The sequence below is a fragment of the Plecotus auritus genome, assembly GCF_963455305.1.
Source record: "Plecotus auritus genome assembly, chromosome: X".
Classification (NCBI taxonomy): Eukaryota; Metazoa; Chordata; class Mammalia; order Chiroptera; family Vespertilionidae; genus Plecotus; species Plecotus auritus.
The window spans coordinates 53701548-53726514 of NC_137784.1; the positions used below are offsets into that span (position 1 = coordinate 53701548).

At 45.3% G+C, this 24967-nt stretch overlaps 1 protein-coding gene across 1 annotated transcript in view; it reads left to right on the forward strand.

The window, feature by feature from the left end:
• The first annotated feature begins 7305 nt into the window (after positions 1–7305).
• Positions 7306–24967, forward strand: part of NALF2 (NALCN channel auxiliary factor 2) — a 32754-nt gene continuing 15092 nt past the window's right edge. The window contains exon 1 of the mRNA XM_080653531.1: positions 7306–9033. Within this exon, the coding sequence (XP_080509657.1) occupies positions 8176–9033 (858 nt within the window). The 5' untranslated portion in view covers positions 7306–8175. The remainder of the gene's footprint in view (positions 9034–24967) is intronic.

Genomic DNA, 24967 nt, shown 5'->3' on the forward strand with positions numbered 1-24967 from the left:
CTGAAAAGAATGGAAGACAAATTCGACAATATGAGCAAGAACCAAGAGGAAATGAAGAAGAACCAAGAAGAAATGAAAAATGACATCGCTGCTGTAAAGAACTCAATAGAAAGCATCAAGAGTAGACTAGAAGAAGCAGAGGACCGCATCAGTGAGCTAGAAGACAAGATGGGAAAAAATACCCAAGTAGAGCAACTTCTAGAAAAAAAAATTAAAAGGCAGGAGGAGAGCCTAAGGGAACTTTGGGACAACACGAAACAAAACAACATCCGCATAATAGGGGTTCCAGAAGGAAAGGAAGCTGAGCAAGGAATAGAAAACCTCTTTGAAGAAATAATGACAGAAAATTTCCCTGATATAGAGAAGAAAAAACCCACACAAATCCAAGAAGCTCACAGAGTCCCAAGCAAAATGAACTCCAAAAGACCGACGCCAAGGCACATTATAATTAAATTGGAAAACACCAACGACAAAGTAAGAATCTTAAAAGCGGCAAGAGAGAGACAGAAAGTTACATACAAAGGAAGCCCCATCAGACTAGCAACTGATTTCTCAACAGAAACTCATCAGGCCAGAAGTGAATGGAATGAAATATACAAAGTCATGCAAAGGAAGGGTCTGAATCCAAGAATACTGTACCCAGCAAGGCTATCAATCAAAATTGAAGGTGAAATCAGGAGCTTCACAGACAAAAAAGGACTAAGGGAATTTATTACCACCAAAACAGCAATGCAAGAAATACTAAAGGGTCTGCTGTAAAAAAAAAAAAGAAATAGGAAGCAAAGAAGGAACACGGGTGTAAAGAATAGGAATGGCGACAAATAAGTACCTATCAATAATAACTTTAGCCGAAACCGGTTTGGCTCAGTGGATAGAGCGTCGGCCTGCGGACTGAAGGGTCCCGGGTTCGATTCCAGTCAAGGACATGTACCTTGGTTGCGGGCACATCCCCAGTGGGAGGTGTGCAGGAGGCAGCTGATCGATGTTTCTCTCTCATCGATGTTTCTAACTCTCTATCCCTCTCCCTTCCTCTCTGTGAAATATCAATAAAATATATTTAAAAAATAATAATAACTTTAAATGTAAATGGATTAAATGACCCAATCAAAAGACATAGGGTAACGGATTGGATAAGAAAACACAACCCATATATCTGCTGTGTACAAGAAACCCACCTCAGAAAAAAAGACGCACACAGACTGAGGGTGAAGGGATGGGAAAAGGTTTTCCAGGCAAATGGAACTGAAAAAAAAGCTGGGGTAGCAATACTTATATCTGACAAATTAGATCTCAAACTGAAGGACATAACAAGAGATAAGGAAGGCCACTTCATAATACTAAAGGGAGCAATCCAACAAGAAGAAATAACTCTGGTAAACATATATGCACCCAATACAGGAGCACCCAAACACATAAAAAAACTCCTGGAGGATATCAAGGCAGAGATTGACAGAAATACAATCATAGTAGGAGACTTTAATACCCCACTATCACCATTGGACAAATCCTCTAAACAAAAAATCAGCAAAGAAACATCAATCATAAATGACTCACTAGACCAGATGGAATTAATTGACATCTTCAGAACATTTCACCCCAAAGCCACAGAATATACATTCTTCTCAAGTGCACATGGGTCATTTTCAAAGATAGACCATATGTTGGGACATAGGCAAAGTCTCTTCAAATTCAAGAAGATAGAAATCATATCAAGCATCTTCTCAGACCACAGTGGCATAAAACTGGAAATCAACTACAATAAAAACAACCCAAAGAAATCAAACACATGGAGGCTAAACAACATGCTATTAAACCATGACTGGGTTACCAGAGAGATCAAAGAAGAAATAAAAAACATCATGGCAACAAATGACAATGAAAACACTACAATCCAAAACCTATGGGACACAGCGAAAGCAGTCTTAGAGAGGGAAGTTCATAGCTCTACAAGCCTACTGCAAAAAACAAGAAACAATGGTAATAAATTACCTAACCCAACAACTCCAAGAGTTAGAAAAAGAGCAACAAGAAAAGCCCAGTGTAAGCAGAAGGAAGGAAATAATAAAGATCAGAGCAGAGATAAACGACATAGAGACCAATGAAACAATACAAAAGATCAACGAAACCAAGAGCTGGTTCTTTGAAAGGATAAACAAGATTGATGAACCTCTAGCCAGGCTCACCAAGAAGCAAAGAGAGAGGACCCAAATAAACAAAATCAGAAATGAAAGAGGTGAAATAACAACAGATCCCGCCGAAATACAAAGGATTGTTACAAAATACTACGAACAACTCTATTCCAACAAACTGGACAACCTGGAGGAAATGGACATATTCCTAGAAAAACATAACCTTCCAAAACTCAATCAAGAAGAATCTAAACAGCTCAATATGCCAGTAACTATGGAAGAAATTGAAGCAGTCATCAAAGAGCTTCCGGCAAACAAAAGCCCGGGGCCAGACGGCTTCACAGGAGAGTTTTACCAAACATTCAAGGAAGAACTAAAACCTATCCTCCTCAGACTATTCCAAAAAATTCAGGGGGAAGGAACACTTCCAAGCTCCTTCTATGAAGCCAGCATCACCCTAATACCAAAACCAGATAAAGACAACACAATGAAGGAGAATTACAGGCCAATATCCCTCATGAATGTAGATGCCAAAATCCTCAACAAAATTCTAGCAAATCGGATCCAGCAGTACATCAGAAAGATCATACACCATGACCAAGTAGGGTTTATCCCAGGAATGCAAGGATGGTACAATATCCTCAAATCAATAAATGTGATACATCACATAAACAAATTGAAAGATAAAAATCACATAGTTATATCAATTGATGCAGAAAAAGCATTTGACAAAATCCAACACTCTTTCTTGATAAAAACTCTCAACAAGGTGGGAATAGAAGGATCATACCTCAACATAATAAAAGCTATATATGATAAACCCACAGCTAACATCATACTCAATGGGCAAAAACTAAAACCATTTCCCCTAAGAACAGGAACAAGACAGGGATGCCCACTCTCACCACTCCTGTTTGACATAGTACTGGAAGTATTAGCCATTGCAATTAGACAAGAAGAAGAAATAAAAGGCATCTAAATTGGAAAAGAAGAAGTAAAGCTGTCCTTATTTGCAGATGACATGATATTGTACATAAAAAACCCGAAAGACTCCATCAAAAAACTAACAGACTTAATAAATGAATTTGGCAATGTAGCAGGATACAAAATTAACGCCAAGAAATCTATGGCATTTCTATACACCAACAGTGAACTTACAGAAAGAGAGACTAAAAAAGCAATCCCATTTTCCATCGCACCAAAAAAATTAAGATACTTAGGAATAAACCTAACCAAGGAGGTAAAAGACCTATATGCGGAAAACTACAGGACACTGAAAAAAGAGATAGAGGAAGATGTAAACAGATGGAAGAACATACCATGTTCATGGATTGGGAGAATCAACATCATCAAAATGTCCATACTACCCAAAGCAATCTATAGATTCAATGCACTCCCCATTAAAATACCAACAGCATATTTCACAGACCTAGAAAGAACTCTCCAAAAATTCATCTGGAATAAAAAAAGACCCCGAATAGCCACAGCAATCCTGAGAAAGAAGAATAAAGTAGGAGGGATCTCAATACCAGATTTCAAGCTGTATTACAAAGCCACTCTCCTCAAAACAGCCTGGTACTGGCACAAGAACAGACATATAGATCAATGGAACAGAATAGAGAATCCAGATATCGACCCTAACCACTATGCTCAATTAATATTTGACAAAGGAGGCATGAGCATACAATGGAGTCAAGACAGTCTCTTCAATAAATGGTGTTGGGAAAATTGGACAGATACATGCAAAAAAATGAAACTAGATCACCAACTTACACCATACACAAAAATAAACTCAAAATGGATACAGGACTTAAATATAAGACGGGAAACCATAATAATACTAGAGGAATCCACAGGCAGCAAAATCTCAGACATATGCCAAAAGAACTTTTTCAGCGATACTGCCCCTAGGGCAATGGAAGCCAAAGAGAAAATAAACAAATGGGACTACATCAAAATAAAAAGCTTTTGCACAGCAAAAGAAACCTTCAACAAAACAACAAGAAACCCCACTGTATGGGAGAACATATTTGCAAATGGTATCACTGATAAAGGTTTAATTTCCAACATCTACAGGCAGCTTATACAACTTAATAAAAGGAAGATAAATGATCCAATAAAAAAATGGGCAAAGGACCTAAATAGAATATTTTCTAAAGAAGACAGAAGGAAGGCAAGAGACACATGAAAACATGCTCAAAGTCACTAATTATCCAAGAGATGCAAATCAAAACGACAATGCGATACCATCTCACACCTATCAGAATGGCTATCATCAACAAATCAACAAACGACAAGTGTTGGCGAGGATGCGGAGAAAAAGGAACCCTCGTGCACTGCTGGTGGGAATGCAGACTGGTGCAGCCACTATGGAGAACAGTATGGAGTTTCCTCAAAAAACTGAAAATGGAACTCCCATTTGACCCAGTAATCCCACTCCTAGGAATATATCCTAAGAAACCAGAAACACCAATCAGAAAGGATATATGCACCCCTATGTTCATAGCAGCACAATTTACAATAGCCCAGATTTGGAAACAGCCTAGGTGCCCGTCAGCAGATGACTGGATCAGAAAACTATGGTACATCTACACAATGGAATACTATGCTGCCATAAAAAAGAAGTAATTACTACCATTTGTAAGCACCTGGATGGAATTAGAGAACATTATGCTAAGTGAAATAAGCCAGTCAATGAAAGAAAAATACCACATGATCCCACTCATTTGGGGATAATGAAAAACATTATAAACTGATGAACAAAAAGATAGTTACAGAGGCAGTAAAGCATCAAACAGACTGTCTAATTACAGCGGTAAGGTTAGGGAGAGGTGGGGGAAATAAGAGATCAACTGAAGGACTTGTATGCATGCATATAAGAGTAACCAACGGATGCAAAACATTGGGGGGTGAGGGCATGTATGGGAGTGGGGTGGGGGGGCAATGGTAAGGTATTTACACATATACCTTAATAAAAATTTGGAAATTAAAAAAAAAAACAAAAAAACAGTAACAATAATCTAGAAAGTGGTACTTCTACACATCTTTCCAGTCTCTGCCAAATGATTTCATTCCATGAATGGATTCCTTGGAAATTTTTGGAAAATAAAATCTGAAATGCCCCCCCCCCCAAAAAAAAAGAATTCACCTAAACTCCTTCAGCCCAAGACAGGTATTTTATTCATTTCTATATTTGGATGCCTAATATAGCTTCTGGACCATAACATATCGTCAATAGACATTTGCTGAATAAATAAATGAATGGATGCCCCACCCCCAACTCAAGTGGCTGTGTGAAAAATCATCTCTGAGGGAAGCTGACAGAGTTGATCAGTGCCCACCTCTAGAATGAGAGGAAGCCCTCTCCTCCCTCCCATTCATATCATTCTTGTTTCAATGGATTGCAATGCCTCCTTTATAATGTCTGCATCCCTAATTCACCATTGATCTTCAGAGAGAGTAGGAGCAGGAGAGACACACAGAAAGAAACATAGATATGAGAGAGACACATCGATTGGTGGCCTCCTGAATGCACTCTGACCAGGGCCAGGGATAGAGCCTGCAACCAAGGTACATGCCCTTGACCGGAATTGAACCCAAACCCTCCAGTCTGCAGCCCAATGCTCTATCCACTGAGCAAAACCAGCTAGAGTGAATTCCACTACTTCTTTAGGAACCAGCTCAAACTCTCCCTCTTCCAGAAAATTTTCCTGCATCCGCCCCAACCCACCCTGGCCTACCTCTGAATAGTGCTAATGATCCACATCCATCTTATTTAGCCATTGGCATTTCCCCATGTTACTCAGGGGAAAACCAAGACTCAGTGAGAGAAAGGACTCTCTCAAGGGCACATAGCATGTTCAGTGGTAGAACTATTACCTGAACCCAAGTGTCCAGGAAAGCCCTAGCCAACATATATGCCTTGTTTCCTCATATAGATTATAAATTCCTGTATGGCAGGAAGGACTGTGTCTTCCACCCCTTCATTTTTTCCAGGGTTTACTGGAGTGTTAAGAGTGCTCTAGAGCCAGACTGCCTGGGTTTCTATCTTGGCTTCATTGGTTATTAGCTGTGTAACCTGAGGCAACTTAACCACTCTAAACCTCGGCTTCCTCATATGTAAATGAAGATAACAGTAGTGCCTACTTCATAAGATTGTTGTGAAGATTAAATGAAATAATGTGTGTAAAGTTCCTAGAGCAGTAACCAAACACCTAGTATACATGCAATAAACAGTATTTTTTATTGTTATTATTCTCAATATTAGCAAATCCTTACTGGTAATGGTTGATTAAAAATTAGAATTTGGGAGTTACTGGGAGTGGGACGGAGTGAGAAAAGGAAGTAGACAACCGGACCACTCTGAGATTTGGTGAAATCCAAACAAGGTTAGTGGCACAGCAGGACGTTTGTTCATCAGAGTTCTTAGTGCCATGTGACTCTGTGAGGGCCCCAAGCACATGGATCCATCTGGGCGGCACTGCTTCCCTAACTATCGTTCAGCTATTCTCAGCAGCCTATAGAGGGAGCCAGGAAGCTAAGAGAGGGAAGAGGCTGCTGGAAATCTTACTAAGGGCAGAAACGACACCCCATCACTAATAACCATCTTAGTCCACTGTCTTGCCCTCTCAAGGACGCACTCCAAGCTCTGTCCCGCCCAGCTGCTAAGCTGGGAGCTGTCATTCAGCACCAGGGGCTGCCTTGGCCTCAGGCAGGACAGCGGAGTTAGGGACAAGGGACTGGTCGATCCGCAGCCAGCTCCAGCTTCGCCTAGTTACGGGGACAGGGAAGGCAGCGAGACGCTACGGAGATGCCTCCTGCCTCCAAGAATCACCCCCAGAAAGCCCCCCAACCCTCTGGGGCAGTGAGCAGCCGCCCTGGGGAGGAAAGGGAGCTTGGGTTGGCGGGGGTGGGGGAATGCCAGGACCTGGGACTCAGCGTGTGGCGGGTGCATGCGGGGAGCGGGTGGATGAACGGAGGCGCTGAAGTGAATGGAGTTGGGGGTGGACTGGAAACATCCCCAACAGCACAGACTGTGGCCGGCGGGGGCTGGGGGCCGGGCGGCGGAGGGGGGGGGGGCGGAGAGAGAGTCCTAAGGCGCAGGCGCATTCGGGGCCCCAGTCCTATTCCCTCCTCCTCTTCATGCCTCTTTCTCCGCCCCGCTCCCCACCAAACACACTCGCACACGGGCTCTCAAGGTGTTCTTACAGCGGAAGATGGCGACAGACTGAGGGGGCATGGCCAGCGGGAACCACGGGCCGTGCGGCTCTGCGGCCGCCTCAGCGGTGCGAACGAGAAGCGGAAGCTAGAAGCGCACTAAGTAAAGCCCGGCGTCCGCGTCCGTGTCCGGCGCCTGTGGCGCTGCTGGGAGCCAGGTGGCCCGCCCGAGCCGGAACTCTGGGAGCAGCCGGCGAGGAACCGGCCCCGGCGAACGGCCAGAGCGAGAGCGAAGCCCGAAGGGCCAGCCAGCGGGCCGACTGGCGGACCTAGGAGGGCGCGAGAGAGGCAGGGAGCGGCGCGGCGCGGGCGGACGGGCGGGAGCAGAGCGGCGCGGGGCGAGCGAGCGGAGCGAAGCGCGGCGACAGGGCCCGCACGGCGGCGCTGAGGGGCGCAGAGGTGCGCCGAGCCCAGCCGAGACGGCCGGAACGGAGTGCGAGGAGGGCTGCCACCGGCGCCGAGTGGAGTGTCGCGAAGCAGAGGGCAGCTGAGGGGCCCGACACTATGAAGAGCGCGGCGCTGCCGCCGCAGCCGCCACCGCCCCAGTGCCCCGCACCGCCCCCCGCCGGGACGCCGGGCAGCGCCTAGCGGGCCGGGTGGCCGCGCCCGGGCTGTAAGCGAGGGAGCGCGGGAGGGGCGCGGGGACGACACAAGAGCGCTCCGCGACTCCGGCCTGAGTGGGGCCCGGGCCGGCCGGCCTGCCTCACCATGCAGCCCCCGAGGTAGAACCTGGACGGCGCCGAGGAACGTGGAGCAGCGGGCAGCCCGCTCGCTCGCCGGAGACGGCCTCGTGCCTGCCTGCTTTCTCCAGCCCGGACCCCCCTGAAATATGTTCAGGGGCGCTTGGATGTGGCCCGGAAAAGACGCCGCCGCGCTGACTATCTGCTGCTGCTGCTGCTGCTGGGCTCCCAGGCCGACCGACAAACCTTGCGCCGATTCCGAGCGGGCGCAGCGATGGCGACTGTCCCTGGCGTCCCTGCTCTTCTTCACCGTGCTCCTCGCTGACCATCTGTGGCTGTGCGCGGGGGCCCGGCCCCGGGCCAGGGAGCTGAGCAGCGCCATGCGGCCACCCTGGGGGACCAACCGTGAGCAGCAGCCAGTGCCTCCTCGTGCGGTGCTGCCACTGCTGCCGCCGTCCAGAGAGCCCAGTGCGCCCCCAGGCACCTGCGGTCCCCGATATAGCAACCTGACCAAAGCCGCTCCCGCTGCCGGTCCCGGGCCGGACTGCAGCGGCATCCCAGAGCCCACGGGGCTGGATGCAGCTTGCACCAAATTGCAATCTTTGCAGAGACTTTTCGAACCGACTACCCCAGCCCCACCTCTGCGGCCCCCTGACTCCCCTTCCCGTGCTCTGGCCGAGTTCCCCTCTGCCCAAAAAAACTTGCTCAAAGGCCACTTTCGGAACTTCACTCTCTCCTTTTGCGACACCTACACGGTCTGGGACTTGCTGCTGGGCATGGACCGCCCCGACAGCCTGGACTGCAGCCTGGACACCTTGCTGGGGGACCTGCTGGCCGTGGTGGCCAGCCCGGGCTCCGGGGCCTGGGAGGTGTGTAGCAACTGTATCGAGGCGTACCAGCGGCTCGACCGACATGCTCAGGAAAAATATGATGAGTTCGACCTCGTGCTGCATAAATACTTACAGGCGGAGGAGTACTCAATCCGGTCCTGCACAAAAGGCTGTAAGGTAGGGACTGGCATCCGTGGCCACGAGTCGGAAGCAGTGGCGGTGGGCCCGAGAAAAATAAAAAAGGAGGTCTCCCCCTCTGCCCACCACACCTCCTTCCAGTACCCCCACCATTTGAGCGCTGCTTTGGAACCTGCCCTGGAGAAGCCTCAGGGATTCAGGTCAGGTCACCACCTGGCCAACTTCTATTAATTCCAGGTTTGGGCGTGGTCTGACGGGCCTCCTGGCATCCTGACCCGCTTCAGGAGGGAGGGGTCTTAGGGCCCTTGGCTGGCAAAGGGGTGGAAAGAGGGATCTGGCCTCCATCTTCAGCCATAGGTACCCTCCATCTTCAGCCATAAGTACACTCTTTCCTAGGCTGTAATTGAAAGTCTTGGGAGTGGCTGGTGCAGGGGGAAGGCCAAAGGCAGAAGGAAGAATATTTGTCAACATAGCCCTCATCCTTTGGCCCCGGGAATGGGCTATAGAGGAGGGGCACCCCTGCTTGTGGGGCACATCACACTGTTGACCTTATGTGACCTGAGGTGGCCGGTCAGAACCTAGATAGGCAGAGCCTGTCATCTCCCAAGGAGAAGCTCCTTGCCAACAACTCTTCCCTGACAAAAGGAGCTGGGAACAGAGCACAAGCTCCCAGTGCTTTCCCAGCACCCTGGGGTGGCAGTGGGAGAACAGCTGGCTTTCTGGCTTATGGGAACAGGAATCCAGAGTAGAGGCGACGCTGCTGCAGAACGGGCCTGCCTAAGGCAGAGCTGAGTTGAGAAACTTCTTGACCCTCAGCAGGATAGTTCTGGGCAGTAGGTGTATGGGGGCTGGAAACATTTGTGACATCATGCTACTGTCTTGTTGGCTCAGCCTGGCCAGGTGGCCTGCCTTTGGGAGGAAAGAGAACAGCAAGGTCAAAGGGTCAAGTGACAAGGAGATAGAGTGGGCTGGTGGCCTCACCCATCCTAAAGCAGGGACTGGGTGGGGGAAGTGGGGGAGAGACTGGGAGCTGGGAAGGGAGATGGTTGCCTCCTAGTCTAGCTTGTCTCCCACCAAGGCTTTGGAGAGGGCAGAAAGTGCCCCTTTCCATCCAGTGTGACCCCTGTATACTTCAGTAGGATTCCATGCTCTTGGTGGGCTCCTTATATGGTTGGGTAGGTAAGGGGTAGCTCCTTGCTTCTGACTTCACTTTCTCATTCTCCTTTTCCCTTTTCTCGTAACCTACCTGTCTTTCTCCCGCCTCCCTCAGCCTCAGCTGACTCATTGCCTCACTCACACTACCAAATGAGATATTTCATTTCTTAAAGGTGTACACACACACTGTCATACACCACAACCACTACCCCTGGCAAAGTCACACAGATATAGAGAGGTTGTCACACCAACCTCTGTAGCTTCTCCTTGGGAGATGACAGGGTGTCTGTAGAAGCAGACACCCACACGTACATCTCCCCACCATGTTAGAGACACAAAGGCAGAAGTCCTGTTACATGAAGAAGGACACATTTTGTCATAAAGAGATAGAGACACATATATACACTCAGTGGGAATAGATGGACATGATCCAATAGTAGAAGGAATATAGAATGTGTGTCTTTTGTGGCCCTCAATTCAACCCCGTGGCCCCAACTTTTCCTTTTCTTCAATCACCAGGATGAATGAGAGACCATGCCACAACTTTTCCATGGGTTTTCCCCATGCTATAGTTGGCCTCAAGCTGTGTCTGATCCCACAGTAAATAATAATCACTCATGTTGATTATTTTTACCATGCAGTTTGGTATAGGACAGTGGTCGGCAAACTCATTAGTCAACAGAGCCAAATATCAACAGTACAATGATTGAAATTTCTTTTGAGAGCCAAATTTTTTAAACTTAAACTATATAGGTAGGTACATTGTTATTAACTTAATTAGGGTACTTTTTCAATCGCACTGTGCATGCGCGCCTGCACGTGGTATTTTGTGGAAGAGCCACACTCAAGGGGCCAAAGAGCCACATGTGGCTCGCGAGCCGCATTTGCCGACCACTGGTATAGGAGAAAGACCACTGATCTCCAGGATTTAGGCCTTATCAGCCTCTACCACTTGTTAACAGAGTGACCTTGGGCATGTCACTTCACTTTAAGCTTTCATTTGCTCAGTTGTAAAACGGATAATAATCCTTACTCTGCCCACATTCTGAGTCTTTTGTGTGAGATTCACGTAGGAAGAGAGGTAGCTGATAGTATTTTAAAATAATAATATAACATCCAACATTGTTCTCCCATATATTATGAGATCACAACTTCCCAAGGAGACTGGTTATACCAGCACCATTATCTCCATTTCACAGATGAGGAAACTGAGGTGCAGGGGGATCAAGCAGCTTGTCCTAAGGTTTCTCAGCTAATGAGCAGGAGTTCCAGGCCTCCAACTCACATGCTCTGTTGCTAAGCCCATGTGTTTTCCAGTGTCTCCCATCAAGTTCCCAGTGGCCAGGGTGCTCCTTCCTCTGCTATGTCTCCTTGTCTGTCGCTGTTGCTTTCCCTCTCTTGTTCTCCCTCTCAGATGAACTCTGCCTGCTCTCTTGCTGCCTGCTATGCCAGGAGAAGGGCAGTGCCAGCTCTATAGCTTTCTTCCTGTCTTTCCCACCCCTCTCCAATGCTCTCTCCCTCAACTGAGGCCTAGACCTAAAGGGCTCTTGATTCCAGCTGTATTATGGGCACTAAGGGAAAAGACATCCCTCTCTCCTCTTTCCTGCAGCCCCTCTCTCTTCACCCTATCACACCACTTGTATCCCAGGCCTTTTCTGCTGATCCCTGATCCTACCCCCAGGCTCTGAGCCTACATGTTCAGCTCCTACCCCAAATGGGATCCCTTGGAGATGATGACCATCCTTAAAGCTTCTCCTGGGTGGAGGGCTCACAGCCCCAGGCCAGGATGAGGGGGCTTCCTCTACTTCTGGAAGCCAAGTCTGAACCTGCTTCAGGGCCAGGTGACCCCCATCCCTGGGACCTTGTCTTAAGTGTCTCAGTCAGATCTTTCCTGGGAAGCCCCAGAAACTCTGTTCTCTCCCTTTGCAATGTCTGCCCCTGTTTTGGGCCCCACAGGGCCCCACAAATCATACCTGTTCTCACTGCTGCTGCCTGTGACACCTCCCAATTTAGTACCAGTTGCAACATTTCCTTAATGTGAGACTTACTTCCTCTCACACAGCAGGGTGATGTTAACTGAGGCAGGCCATGTCTATCCCCACCCTGGCCTCTCCCAACCCTAGGGACCATGCTCCACTCCCCTAATCTCCTTATGCATACCCCAAAACACTTACCTCTTCATCTCCCTCGCCCTCCTGGCCCTGCCTAGGGTTATTGGACAGCCACCTCACTTCCCACAGCTCTCCATCCTCCCAGCCCTGCCATGCCCCTGCCTGGTTTTGATTGCCTCTTCCCCACCTCTGTGCTTCCCTCCTTTAATTCAGGGGTTGAGGGGAGTGGTGGAGATAGGAACAAATCTCTGGCCTCTTCTCTCGTAGCTCTTATCCCAAAGGGGCTAGAAACCCAAGAGAAGGATAGTTCTCAGCTTTCTTACCAGTCATTGGACCACAACAGTAAAAGTTAGTGTCAAGGAAGGATGTGATATAGTTCTACTCTGTTCTGAACTGGCTCAAACCCACCTGAAAGACCATGTGTTTGGTTCTTGGTCATACACTGAGCAGGTCTGGAAGAGGCTGGAACCCAAAGTCTCCTGGAAAGAGTTGAAGAAGCTGTTTCACCTGGAGAAGAGGACACTCAGAAGGCTGTGGTTTCTGCTTTCAGACCTCTGAAGAATTGTCATGGTGCAAAAGAAGAGGCATGTCCTACTTAGCCCTAGGGGCACTTCGTAGTTAGAAAGTCCTGGGTTCAGACCCTGCTCTTTCATTTATTATCTATGTGACCTTGAGCTAGGGACTTTTTTCCTCAAAGCCTCAATTTTATCATCTGTAAAATGAACCTCAACCCTGTGAGGTCATTATTAATGAGAAGTCCACAACGGTACCTAGGCACAGCAGAGTTACTCAGTTAACAGGTATTTTTTCTTCCAAAGAGGGACCAGACTGCCTTAGGGGGAGGTGAGCTCCTATTCTCCAGGAAATGTCTAGCCTAATTCAGGCAGACCCCTGGAAGAAATGCTGTGGAGATAACTCTTAATTCCAGATTATGGGGAGAGTTGGACTATCAGGGGTCCTCAAACTACGTCCCGCGGGCCACATGCAGCCTGCCAAGGACATTTATCTGGCCCGCCGGGTGCCACTGCCTGTCCTGCTTAGCAGCCGACTCGTCCCGGGCCCGCAGTGCGCATAGGAATTTGTTCATAGTTTTTTTTTAAAACTATAGTCCGGCCCTCCAACCGTCTGAGGGACAGTGAACTGGCCCCCTGTTTAAAAAGTTTGAGGACCCCCTCTGAGGTCTATTTCCACCCAGAGTTAAGGCCCATGAGCCCAGCCTGCTCCATGAACACTAGCACTAAATGGGAAAGGCTGGGACAGGAAGCCTAACACCCACACACAGTAGGGAGTGTCTGCCAGATCCAGTTCCTTGCCTTCTGTCCATACCCTTTGGGGTCCTGCTCTTCCTCCACTCTGGCTGGCAGCTGTTTCTGTCTCACTGCCTTCCTCTCTCCTCTGATGTGCCAAGCAGGACTTCTGGGCTAACGCTGGTGCTGAGAACAGGGAGATCAGGGCTCTGGCCAAGTGCTGGAGTCCCAAGTTGGCCAGTGGTCTCTGTTGTCACCCAAGCTCACTGGCCGGGAGCAGTGCCTACAGTCCCCGCCTCCCCAACCCAGTATTCTTGTGGGCAGAGGAGGTGCCCTGGTCCCTGTTTGGGGGTGGGGCAAGAGGGCAGCAGTCAAGAAGCTGCTTCCTGGGGACCATGGCAAAGCTTCCTCTGGGGAGGGGCCTCCAGATTCACAGAAGCCTACTGCCCAGGAATTTGGGCCTTGGGTTTTCCAGAAGGTGCAAGGACAGAAAAGAGGCAATGTTTATAGCTCAGACAAGGATACAGTGGGTCAAAAAAGGGACTGGGAAAGTGGCCCCATGCTACCCATGTCTCTCCAGACCCTCTGACCCAATCCTGACCCCCCACTATTACACCTCATATTCCTCTTAAATTTTCATCTATACTCAACACCTCCCATCCACATACCAGTGACCCCACAACCTTCCCAATCTTCTACTCGAAGATCACCCTAGCCCAGTGGTTGGCAAACTGCGGCTCGCGAGCCGCGGTTTGCCGCTCTGTTGACTAATGAGTTTGTCGACCACTGCCCTAGCCAAGCATGTCAAACTCGCGGCCAGTGGGCCACATGCCTCATTTAAATCCAAACTACATCCCACATTTCACTCTCTAGTCCTTAGCCACTACACCTACACTCCTCCTACCCTGATTCCTCACAATAGTTATTTCTCCCCTCCCCCCTCCCTGCCCCTCTCCTCTTGACCCTTTCCATTTCCCATCCCTCTCCACTCCTTTCATCTCACACCTTTTCCTCACACACCTCCCAACCTTTACCACAAGCCCTTACTCTCAGCTTTCCTGGCACTGCACCTCTTGCCCTTGACACCTACATGCCTCCTCACCCCTGGCATCCCTCATATCCCACTCAGGCTTGACCTCCCTTTCCCCATCCCTCCTCCTGCCCCCCTTTCATCCTCTGGTCCCCCCTCTTCCTGTCCCCTTTATCCCTCCTCCATCTCTCTCTGCTTTTTTCCTGCCTCCCTTTTCTCTTCGCCACTTAGGGCAGACATGCATGCATGCACACACATACACTTAGCCACATAGACTCACACAGACACACAGTCTTCTTCATGGCTACTTCCCATCCTTCTCACAGGCTGGTTCTTGACTACTATAGTCACCATAGCAATGGGAACTTCTGAGAAGGATACACTGGTATCTCCTGGAGGTGGGGGTAGGGGAATTGAATGGAGGAAGGGAGCCTAGCAGCCTCCCACCCAATCTCATGGTCTGGCTGGAAGTCTACTGAACACGGTGGAGGTAGGGAGTGAGGAAAGGGAAGACAGTGGGTGGGGGCGAAATTAAAGGAGAGACAGGAATCTCCAAACTCATCATGAGCAGGAGAGAGTGCATTATAAGCCACGTAGGGATCTAGACAAATATGGGCTTTCAGAAGCACCATACTCTGATGCTAACCTGGGAGATCTCTGGGAAATAGGCATGTCATGCATGTTCCTGTGGTTATGCAGAACAGTGTCTGTGCAGGTGGCCAGGGACACTGGACTAGGCTTTTCTCCATGGGCATAAGAGGGGGTTCAGAAAAGCCTGAATTTTTGACACCTTGAGCCAGGCAGGTGCTTAGAAGAGAGCAACGGCACCAGGTGAGCTGCAGCTGGCCCTGGAAAGGGAAGTAGTTATTATGGAGTGATGGGCTTCCAGGGCTGCTTGAATGGATTCTGGAGAAAGGAGCTGGAATCTAAACCACAAATCTCTGGGCCAGAAGGCTGGGCATGCTGGCACCAGAAAAGAATGGGGTAAGAAAGGGGAAGGGGAAAAGGAAACAGCAAGCTTTTGACTCACAGCGTGCCTAGGAGATGCCAGGGCCCTTGCATGTGTCCATGAAATCATTTTATTATGATAATGGTCCTATAATTATTCCCATGTTGCAAGTGAGGAAACTGAGGCTCAGTGAGGAAATGTGACCTACCCAGGCCACATAGCTAAAAGGTGGGAAGACTGGGATACACAACCAGGTCTGTCTGTTCTTTCCCCAGTGCACACACGTATAAAAATGTTAATAATCTCCTCTAATTGTCCAAGGCAACCAATGCCCAGCTGACTGCTGAAAGACTGGGGCAAGAAGTTGAATTGTCGGCAGGTGCCGTCCAGCAGGGCCTTTTGGTAGCTTGTAGGGGGACCCTGGGGCATTTAAAAGAATGGGGACCCACCAACATCCTCTTTATTCAATACCCTAGTCTCATGTCCCTGAGACCCAGTGCCAATCACCAGTATCCTTCTAGTATAGTGATGGAGGAAGGCATGAGGAAGGGGGATATTTACTCCCTCTTTTTTCTGCGGGCTCTGCAAATGAGATAGGAGGAGCTTGGCTCCTCTTACCTAGAGAGAAGGTATCTGTTATAGTCTCAGCTTCAATCTGCTGGAAAGATCAACTGGGGCAGGAGGACAGAAGTTCCCCTAGGCAGGCCTACTGCAAGCCTGAGCCCCGTCCACCTGCTGGGTGGGAGAGCTGAAAGGGGAAAAAGTGACATTTGTCACCCCACAGCCTGATTAAGCCTGGCCTGGGCTTTGGGCACCTAGTTCCTATGCCAGGGTTTAGGTGAGCCCTGGTCTGGGATAGCTAGGCTTCTCTTGCGGGTAGAAGGAAGTGCCAACTCACCAAGTTTTGCCTGGAGAGGACATATGGTAGTGGTAGGGATACCATTATTTCCTGTCTTTTTGTTTGGTGTTCAGAAGATAGTATGGCCATCTGGCTGGTTTGTGAAAGGTGAGCCTGTCTGCTTAGTATTGAACTCAACTAAAATTTCCATGTTAATCCTTCAGAATTATTATAGTTTCAGAATCTTTTTTTTACAATTAAAAAAAGGTCTTTGAGAAACTTTGGAAAATAGAAGTATAACAGAAAAAAAGGTCACAGAAACACTCTTAATGTTATAGTGTATTGATATGTATTTTGTGACACATATGAAAGATACATAGATATAGATATATAATATTTTTAGTTTTTTATTGTGGTAAAATATACATATAAAATTTACCACTTTAACCACTCTTAAGTGTACAAATCCAGTAGCATGAAGTACATTTGCACTGTTGTACAATCATCACCACTATCCATTTCTAAAACATTTTTATTCTTTTAATCAGAAACTCTATACCCATTAAGCAATAACTCCCCTTCCTCTCTTCCCCCAGCTCTTGGTAGCCTCTATTCTACTTTTTTTCTCTATGAATTTGACCACTCTAGGTACCTCATATAAGTGGAATCATACAGCATTTGTCCTTTTATGTCTGGCTTATTCCATTTAATATGTTTTCAAGGTGCCCCCATTTAATAGCATGGATTAGTACTTCATTCCTCTTATGGTTGAATAATATTACATTGTCTGGATATACCACATTTTGTTTATCCATTCATCTCTATGGACACTTGGGTTGTTTCTATTTTGGGGCAATTAAGAATAAAGCTGCCATGAACATTCATGAACACGTTTTTGTGTGGACATATGTTTTCATTTCCTTCCACCTCTTTCTATTGTGAATGAGGTTGTTATGAACATTGGTATACAAATATTTGTTTGATTCTCTGCTCTCAATCCTTTTGGGTATATACCTAGATGTGGACTTGTTGGATCACATGATAATTCTATATTTAACTCTTTGAGGAACCGCAGCACTGTTTTCCACATTGGCTCCATCATTATACATTCTTACCAGCAATGCAAGAGGATTCCAATGTCTCCACATCCTCATCAACACTTGTTATTTTTCATTTTTTGTAATAGCCATCCTACTAGGTGTGACTCTATATTTTTACAAGTTGAAATCACATAGTTTTTTACTCTGGTCTTTTTAACATTGTATTAAAAGTTATACTGATCGCTTCTCGGCCTTTTGGCTAAGATCAAGTGTAGTATCTGTTCTTATAAGTTTAATAAAAGTTATACTGAGTATATTTCCATGTAATTAAATATTTGTAAACATCATTCTTTTTTTTAATCCTCACCCGAGGATATGTTTTTATTTATTTGAGTGAGAGAGAGAAACAGAAACATCGATGTGAGAGAGAAACCTGATCAGTTGCTTCCTGTACATGGCACTGACCCGGGATGGAACCTATAACCTAGGTAAGTGCCCTGACTGGGAATCAAACCTGCAACCTTTTGTTGTATGGATGACGCTCCAGCCATCTGAGCCACCTGGCCAGGGTCATAAACATCATCCTTAATGAGTGTACAATATTTCATCACGTGAATATAATGCAATTTATATACATTGCAATATAGTTCTCTGTTGTTAGATATTTACTGCCAACTTTTACTATTATAAATAATTCTGTGATGAATATTTTTGTTCATAAATCTTAGTCAGACCTGTTTCCTTTTTTTAAATAAATACTATCTCAAATTATTTTTTTCTTATTTCTCTACTTTGCTGAGTTTCGTAAATCACAAAGTAATGCATACTCATTGTACCAGACCTAACAATACAGAGGCTAATAAAGAAAACATTAATAATCCTCCCAGTCCCTCCCCTCACAGTCCCACTGCCCTGAGGTCACTGATATTAACAAAATTTGGAACCCCTCTCTCAGAGCTATAGAAACACTTGCACACAAAATGCCTTTTCCTTTCCTTTGTTTTGCATACAAATGGGATCATAAACATTAATTCTGCAGGATGAACATTTGGGACTAGTCTTAGAGAATCAGAGTATTAACCTTTTTTAAGGCTTTTGACATGCAGATTGCTTTCTTACCCAATTTCTTTCTAGAAGGATTATTCTAGTTTATACCCTGGCCAAAAATGTGAGACTAATTTACCACTCTTTTTCAGCATTATTATAATTTTGAAGTTTTACTAATTTGGAGTTGAAAATGGAATAGCACTAGCTTTCAATTTGCATTCCTTGGGTCAAACATTCATTTTTCTTGCTTATAGTCCATTTCTATTGTCTGTTTTGTAAATTGTCTGTTCATGTCTTGTGTTTTTCTTATTGATTTCTATGTACTCTTTTATGTGTGTTAATGGTTTTAACCTTTTCTGATCACATTTGTGGTAGTTTTTTTTCCCCATTTGTTATTTGTTATAGAGATGAAAGGAAGGAATGGGGGAGTGGGGAAAGGAACTATCCCAGCCACTTTTTATATACTATATCTTGTGCTGTGCATATGTATTTCTCTCCATATAACATAGGAAGACAGGCTCAGAGAGGTTAAGTAACTAGCCCAAGGTCATTCAGCTAGTAAGACTTGGAGCTGGGATTTGAATCCAGGTCAAATCCAGGGATTTGATTGCCAGAAAGCAATGGTACTACCCAATCTGTGTCAGTGTAATTATACTATAGGTAAAGCCTTGTGCTAGTTGATTTACAGGCATCATTTACAGAAAGGTAAGGATAGGTGCTTTTATTATCTCCTTTCTACAGATAAGGAAAGTGTAGATCAGAGAATTTAAGTAACTTGCTTGAGGTTTCATAACTGGTAAGAGCAGACTGTTTGCCTGCTGGACTGTTTGAGTTTTAAAATGTTTGACCCTGTCTTCTCTCCGTACATGCTGCCACCCCAGGGATCATCATTTTGGTTCCAAATTGAGCCCCAGAGAGGGAAAGTATTTTTCTTACAGCCACACAGCAAATTAGTGGCTGAGTACCTGCCTTTTTATTGGTGATTTGTCCAAGACCACACAGCTAGTTGGTGGCAGGCCCAGCTAGTTAGTGGCAGAGTCCAGCTCTAGCTAACTCTCCATCTTAACTGGAGTAAAAGATTTGCAGTGCAGAATATTTATGGGACAGGCTGGAAAGAAGGAGCAATTAGGTAGAGTGTGCAGCTGCCCTAAGACCTTTCTGAACAAACAGACTCTGCCATTGGAGTTCCAAGGCAAGGCAGTTCCAGAAGCCCCTAAATGATAGGACCTGAAACAGGAGAACTCACATTCAAAGGCAAGAAAATCTTTCCACAAGGAGACAGCTGCCTTCCCTTCACCAGTTGTCAAAGATGATAGCAGAAATAGTGAGCCCGGGGCTCTGAGTAGGAAGCTGGTGGGTTTGGAAGAAACAAAGCAGCAGTTGCCTCTTTTCAACATCTCTATCTCCCAGGTGTGTGTGTGTGTGTGTGTGTGTGTGTGCGCGCGCGCGCGCGCGCGCGTGTGTTTAGAGGAAGGAGGGAAGGGTGTGCTTTGATGGAGGAAATGATCATTTGTATTCCCTAGTATCCAAATGTTCTCCCCCCAATCACACACACCTTTACAAAGACACCGTTACTCATACAGGGAATGGGCTGAATATACTGATTTTAGAAAAGTACTCTCCCATCCAGTCCTAGAAATTTCTCCCTAACTTGAACTGAAATTCCATCAAAATGATTTGTTTTCGTAACAAGCTAATTACTTCCATGGTGATAGTGAAATTGAAGGAACCATCCGAGGAGCAATATGGCATATAAGAGCTTGGGCATTGAAGTCCAGGTAAACCTGGCTTCAAATTCCAGTTTCAAACCTGTTTTCTCCATAAAATAGTTGTCAACACCTTGAATATATTCTTTTGTCTCTCTTGAAAACTCCCTTTCTCTGTATTCAAAAATAAGAAATAGGGCCATTTACAAAGCTTAAATGACATACAACATGCTGATCTCTCTCTCTTTTTTTTTTTTATTGCGAGGGGCATTTGGATTTTATGCCAGGCACATCTGTTGCAGCTCAAAGGAAGTGATGGTTGTCACTGTCACACGGGCACCATTCCTGTGCTGGCATACACAGCCATTGGACAGACGCCCCCAAAGCTCCCCTTCCCTCATGTTACTTCCTTTCTTTGGCTATTGGACCACTCATTCATTCTCTTGGTGTGTTAAGCTTCCTGGCCCAAGCCTGTGGCCCAGAGAGTGGTGGTGGATCAGTGATCCAGCACAGGGCAGTACAGGACATGGGGCTTTAGGGTTTTGGAGCTGAGTCTGGTGAGATTTGTCAGGTCAAGTCTTAGGGATTTTGTTTTATTGTTTTTGAGGTTCATGGCTGTTAATCAGTTTATATTTTTATTTTATCAGAGTAATATATTTTCATAATTTTAAAAGATATGTATAAGCTACATATATATAATCACTCCAGAGTAAACACTTGAAACTCTCTTAGCTTTTTCTTTTGATATTTATCTCAATGTTTCTAATGTTATACCAGTACTGCTATTTCTTGACTTTTCTGTTTTAAATATCGGTGTGTGTATGTGTGGGTGTGTATACACACATACATATATACACATGTGGATATCTATGCTATATATATACTTGTTAGCATATATATGTGTAAATATATATGACACATAGGGTGTCCCCAAAAATGTATACACACTTTAACAGCTAATAACTCACTTAATTTTCACTCCTTTTCAGATTTAACTGATTTGAAATAATTAGTAAAGCCAGACTAAGCTTTAAACAAAGAAAATTGATCCTAAAGTGCCACTAGACTTTTTTATGGGAATACATAAAAGATAAAGTTTACGGTACAAACCCGGCAACAGCCGACAAATTGAGGACGCCCAAAAACCGAATGAAATTATTCTTCGTGTTTTTTATTCCATTGTTTCGCATTATCAGCCTAGACCAGAATGGTCATCAGTTTGAACACAGGCTTGAAAAAAGAGTATTTATTTCTGTAGATCCTTTTAAATTTTGAAAACGAACTGTATGTTAATAAACACTGACTTTATAATCATTCAAAGTATGTGTACATTTTTTGGGATAGCCGTGTATCCTTGTAGCTTGTACCTGTCTTTCAAATAATAAATATAGATCTCAATGCTGATAATTAAAACAAAAGCCCTATGCTCGACCCCTGAGCCTCACTCTTCAGAGTTAAATACTTCCAAATCTCTTAGCTGTTTCTTCTGATATTTACCTCAACAACTCAAAATGGCATGCTAATTTTTTGTTTTAAATATCTGTTGACTTTATTTTATTAAAAGTATTTAGCTGTCTTACAAGCAGAATCATATGTGCACACATACTTTGCCTCCCCTCAGACATCCGGTATGGATGTATCACTATTTTTTTAACAGTAGTCCATGTTTACATTATTAAGATTATAAATATTTTTTGCTTCTGAGTCATGTAGAATACTGTGATTACATTTCCTTCCTTGGTCAACTTGTTTTCCTGGAGTTAATAATTGCCTCTTTTTTTTTTCTATGATGTTTTGCTAGTGCATCCCCAGTGTCTTCATCAGAGCTATAAAAATCCATGCAAACACATTAAATGGCCCATTACTTCCACCATTCTCTTGGAACTCTTCACCTTGCTCCAATGTGAGCTCAATGCAAGAGGCTTGGTTTTTAAGTACTTGTATTTCAAGTACATAGCAGACACCTCTTCTTTATACACAGCTCCGTGTGAAATGCTGAGGGCAGAGCACAGATAAATAAGGTACAATCCCTGTCTTCAGGGACCCTACAGTCTCAAGGATGTTTAATTTATACAAATATCTCATCAGAATGCTTGGACTCCTTGCAGGGACTTTGATCCAAACTGTCTTTGATCCCACACTCCAGGGGGGTCTTCCCCTCTCCATCTCCAATGAATACCAGAAGAAAACAATACTGTCAACCTGAGGGTTGATAATTTTACTTGACTCTGTGTTGATAAACTCTGTCTGGGGACACAGTTGCAAGGGACACAGGAAAATAGGAACTCGTCTGACTATGGACAACCAGTGTAGAGAGAACTGAAAACCACATTACATGAAAAAGTTGAGAAAAAACTGGAAATCTTTGGCTTCTTTGGAAGAGTAATCTACATATAGCTATATCCATTTTTCTTCCCTCATGCTCCCTTTTATATTGGCTAGTCCAGTTTCTGTACCCACTGCTCCACTGAAACTGATCTCACCATGGTGAGACTGCCAACATGATACTGTCTAAGTCCTAATCTGTTGACCATTCCCTATCCTTTGAAACTCCTCCCCTCATTTACAGACTGTCACTCTCTTCTGTTTCTCTTCCAACCTCTTAAACCACTCCTCCATCTTCATCAGATTGCCTTCCTCCATCTGCCCATTAAATGTTAGTGTTTCCCAGGAACCCACTGTTGATCTTATTTCTCTCTTTGCTCACTATCCCTAGGCAATATCATCACTTCCTTAGCCTTCACTATTGCTTTATCAGTCAGGGGTGGGGGTAGGGGGAGGCTAGTTCATGCTCTGGTAACAACTCCCAAATATCAGAGGCTTAACACAACAGTTATTGCTTGCTCACAATACATGTCCAAAACAGGTCAGCAGGGACCAGTGCTCATGATAGTCACCAAGAGATCCAGGCTAGTAAAGGATTCATTTCAACACCGCTTACACAGTCAGCAGCAGAGGGAAGAGAATGTGACAAATTATATACCAGATCTTAAAGCTTCTCCCAAAAGTTATCCCTGTTACTTCAATTCAATTTCATTGTCATGCCTACTTCAAAGAGTGTGGGAAAGTATAGCCCTACTGTGTTCGGAATGATTAACCCCTTAACTCTTTTTTTTAAATTTAACAAAACTTTATTGTTCAGATTATTACAGTTGTTCCTCCTTTTCCCCCCATAGCTCCCCTCCACCCAGTTCCCACCCCGCCCCATGCCCATACCCCCCCACCACTGTCCTCGTCCATAGGTATAAGATTTTTGTCCAATCTCTTCCCGCACCTCCACACCCCTTTCCCCCTGAGAATTGTCAGTCCACTCCCTTTCTACGCCCCTGATTCTATTATATTCACCAGATTATTCTGTTCATCAGATTTTTTATTCACTTGATTTTTAGATTCACTTGTTGATAGATATATATTTGTTGTCACTTTGTTGTTCATAATTTTTATCTTTACCTTTTTCTACTTCTTACTCTTCTTAAAGAATACCATTCAGCATTTCATATAATACTGGTTTGGTGGTCATGAACTCCTTTAGCTTTTTCTTGTCTGTGAAGCTCTTTATCTGTCCTTCAATTCTAAATGATAGCTTTGCTGGGTAGAGTAATCTTGGTTGTAGGTTCTTGCTATCCATCACTTTGAATATTTCTTGTCACTCCCTTCTGGCCTGCATAGTTTCTGTTGAGAAATCAGCTGACAGTCGTATGGGTACTCCCTTGTAGGTAACTGTTTTTCTCTTGCTGCTTTTAAGATTCTCTCTTTGTCTTTTGCTCTTGGCATTTTAATTATGATGTCTTGGTGTGGTCCTCTTTGGATTCCCCTTGTTTGGGGTTCTCTGTGCTTCCTGGACTTGTAAGTCTATTTCTTTCACCAGGTAGGGGAAGTTTTCTGTCATTATTTCTTCAAATAGGGTTTCAGTATCTTGCTCTCTCTTCTTCCGGCACCCCCATAATTTGGATGTTGGTATGCTTGAGGTTGTCCCAGAGGCTCCTTACACTATCTTCATATTTTTGGATTATTTTTTCTTTTCCGGTTGGGTGTTTTTTGCTTCTTCGTATTTCAAATCTTTGACTTTATTCTTGGGATCCTCTAGTCTGCAGTTGAATCTCTGTATATTATTCTTTATTTCAGTGTATGCTTAATTTCTAGTTGGTCCTTTTTCATATCCTCGATGGACTCACTAAATTTCTCAGAGGTTTCTAGAAGATTCTTGAGTAGCCTTATAACTGGGGTTTTGAACTCTATATGAAGTCATTTGCTTTCCTCCATTTCTTTCATTCGTGACATGTTTCTTTGTCTCCGCATTTTGGCTGCTTCCCTGTGTTGATAAAGTGGCCTTCTGTAGTAGGTGTCCTATAGGGCCCAGGGGCTCAGCCTCCCCAATTAACTGAGGTGGATACTCTTGGTGAACCCCTTTGTGGGCTGTGTGCACAGTCTTGTTGTAGTTAAGCCTTGATTGTTGTTGGTATCACCAGGAGGAATTGACCTCCAGGGCAATTGGCTGTGAGGACCAGCTGTGTCTACAATGGAGAACTGCTCTGCAGGAGACACCCTTATGGGGCAAGACTTGCTTCAGTGGGGCTTTGGCACTCACTGAGTATGCCCCTTGAATGTGTCCCTTATGGATCTGAGGAGTTGTAATCTGGTATGGTCTCAAACTGACCACTGGGTACACTGGCTCTTGGATCTCCAAGGAGTGCAAAGTCAGCCACTGCCTGAGGCCACCCAGTAGGAGCTACGGAGAGATCTGCAGATTCCTCCTCTTTGTTTGGGGTTTGGAAGTGCCCGGATGAGGCCCAGCTGTGAAGCAATTCAGGCTGTTGCTACAGGACCGTAGGCCTTCTTTGCAAGCTTTG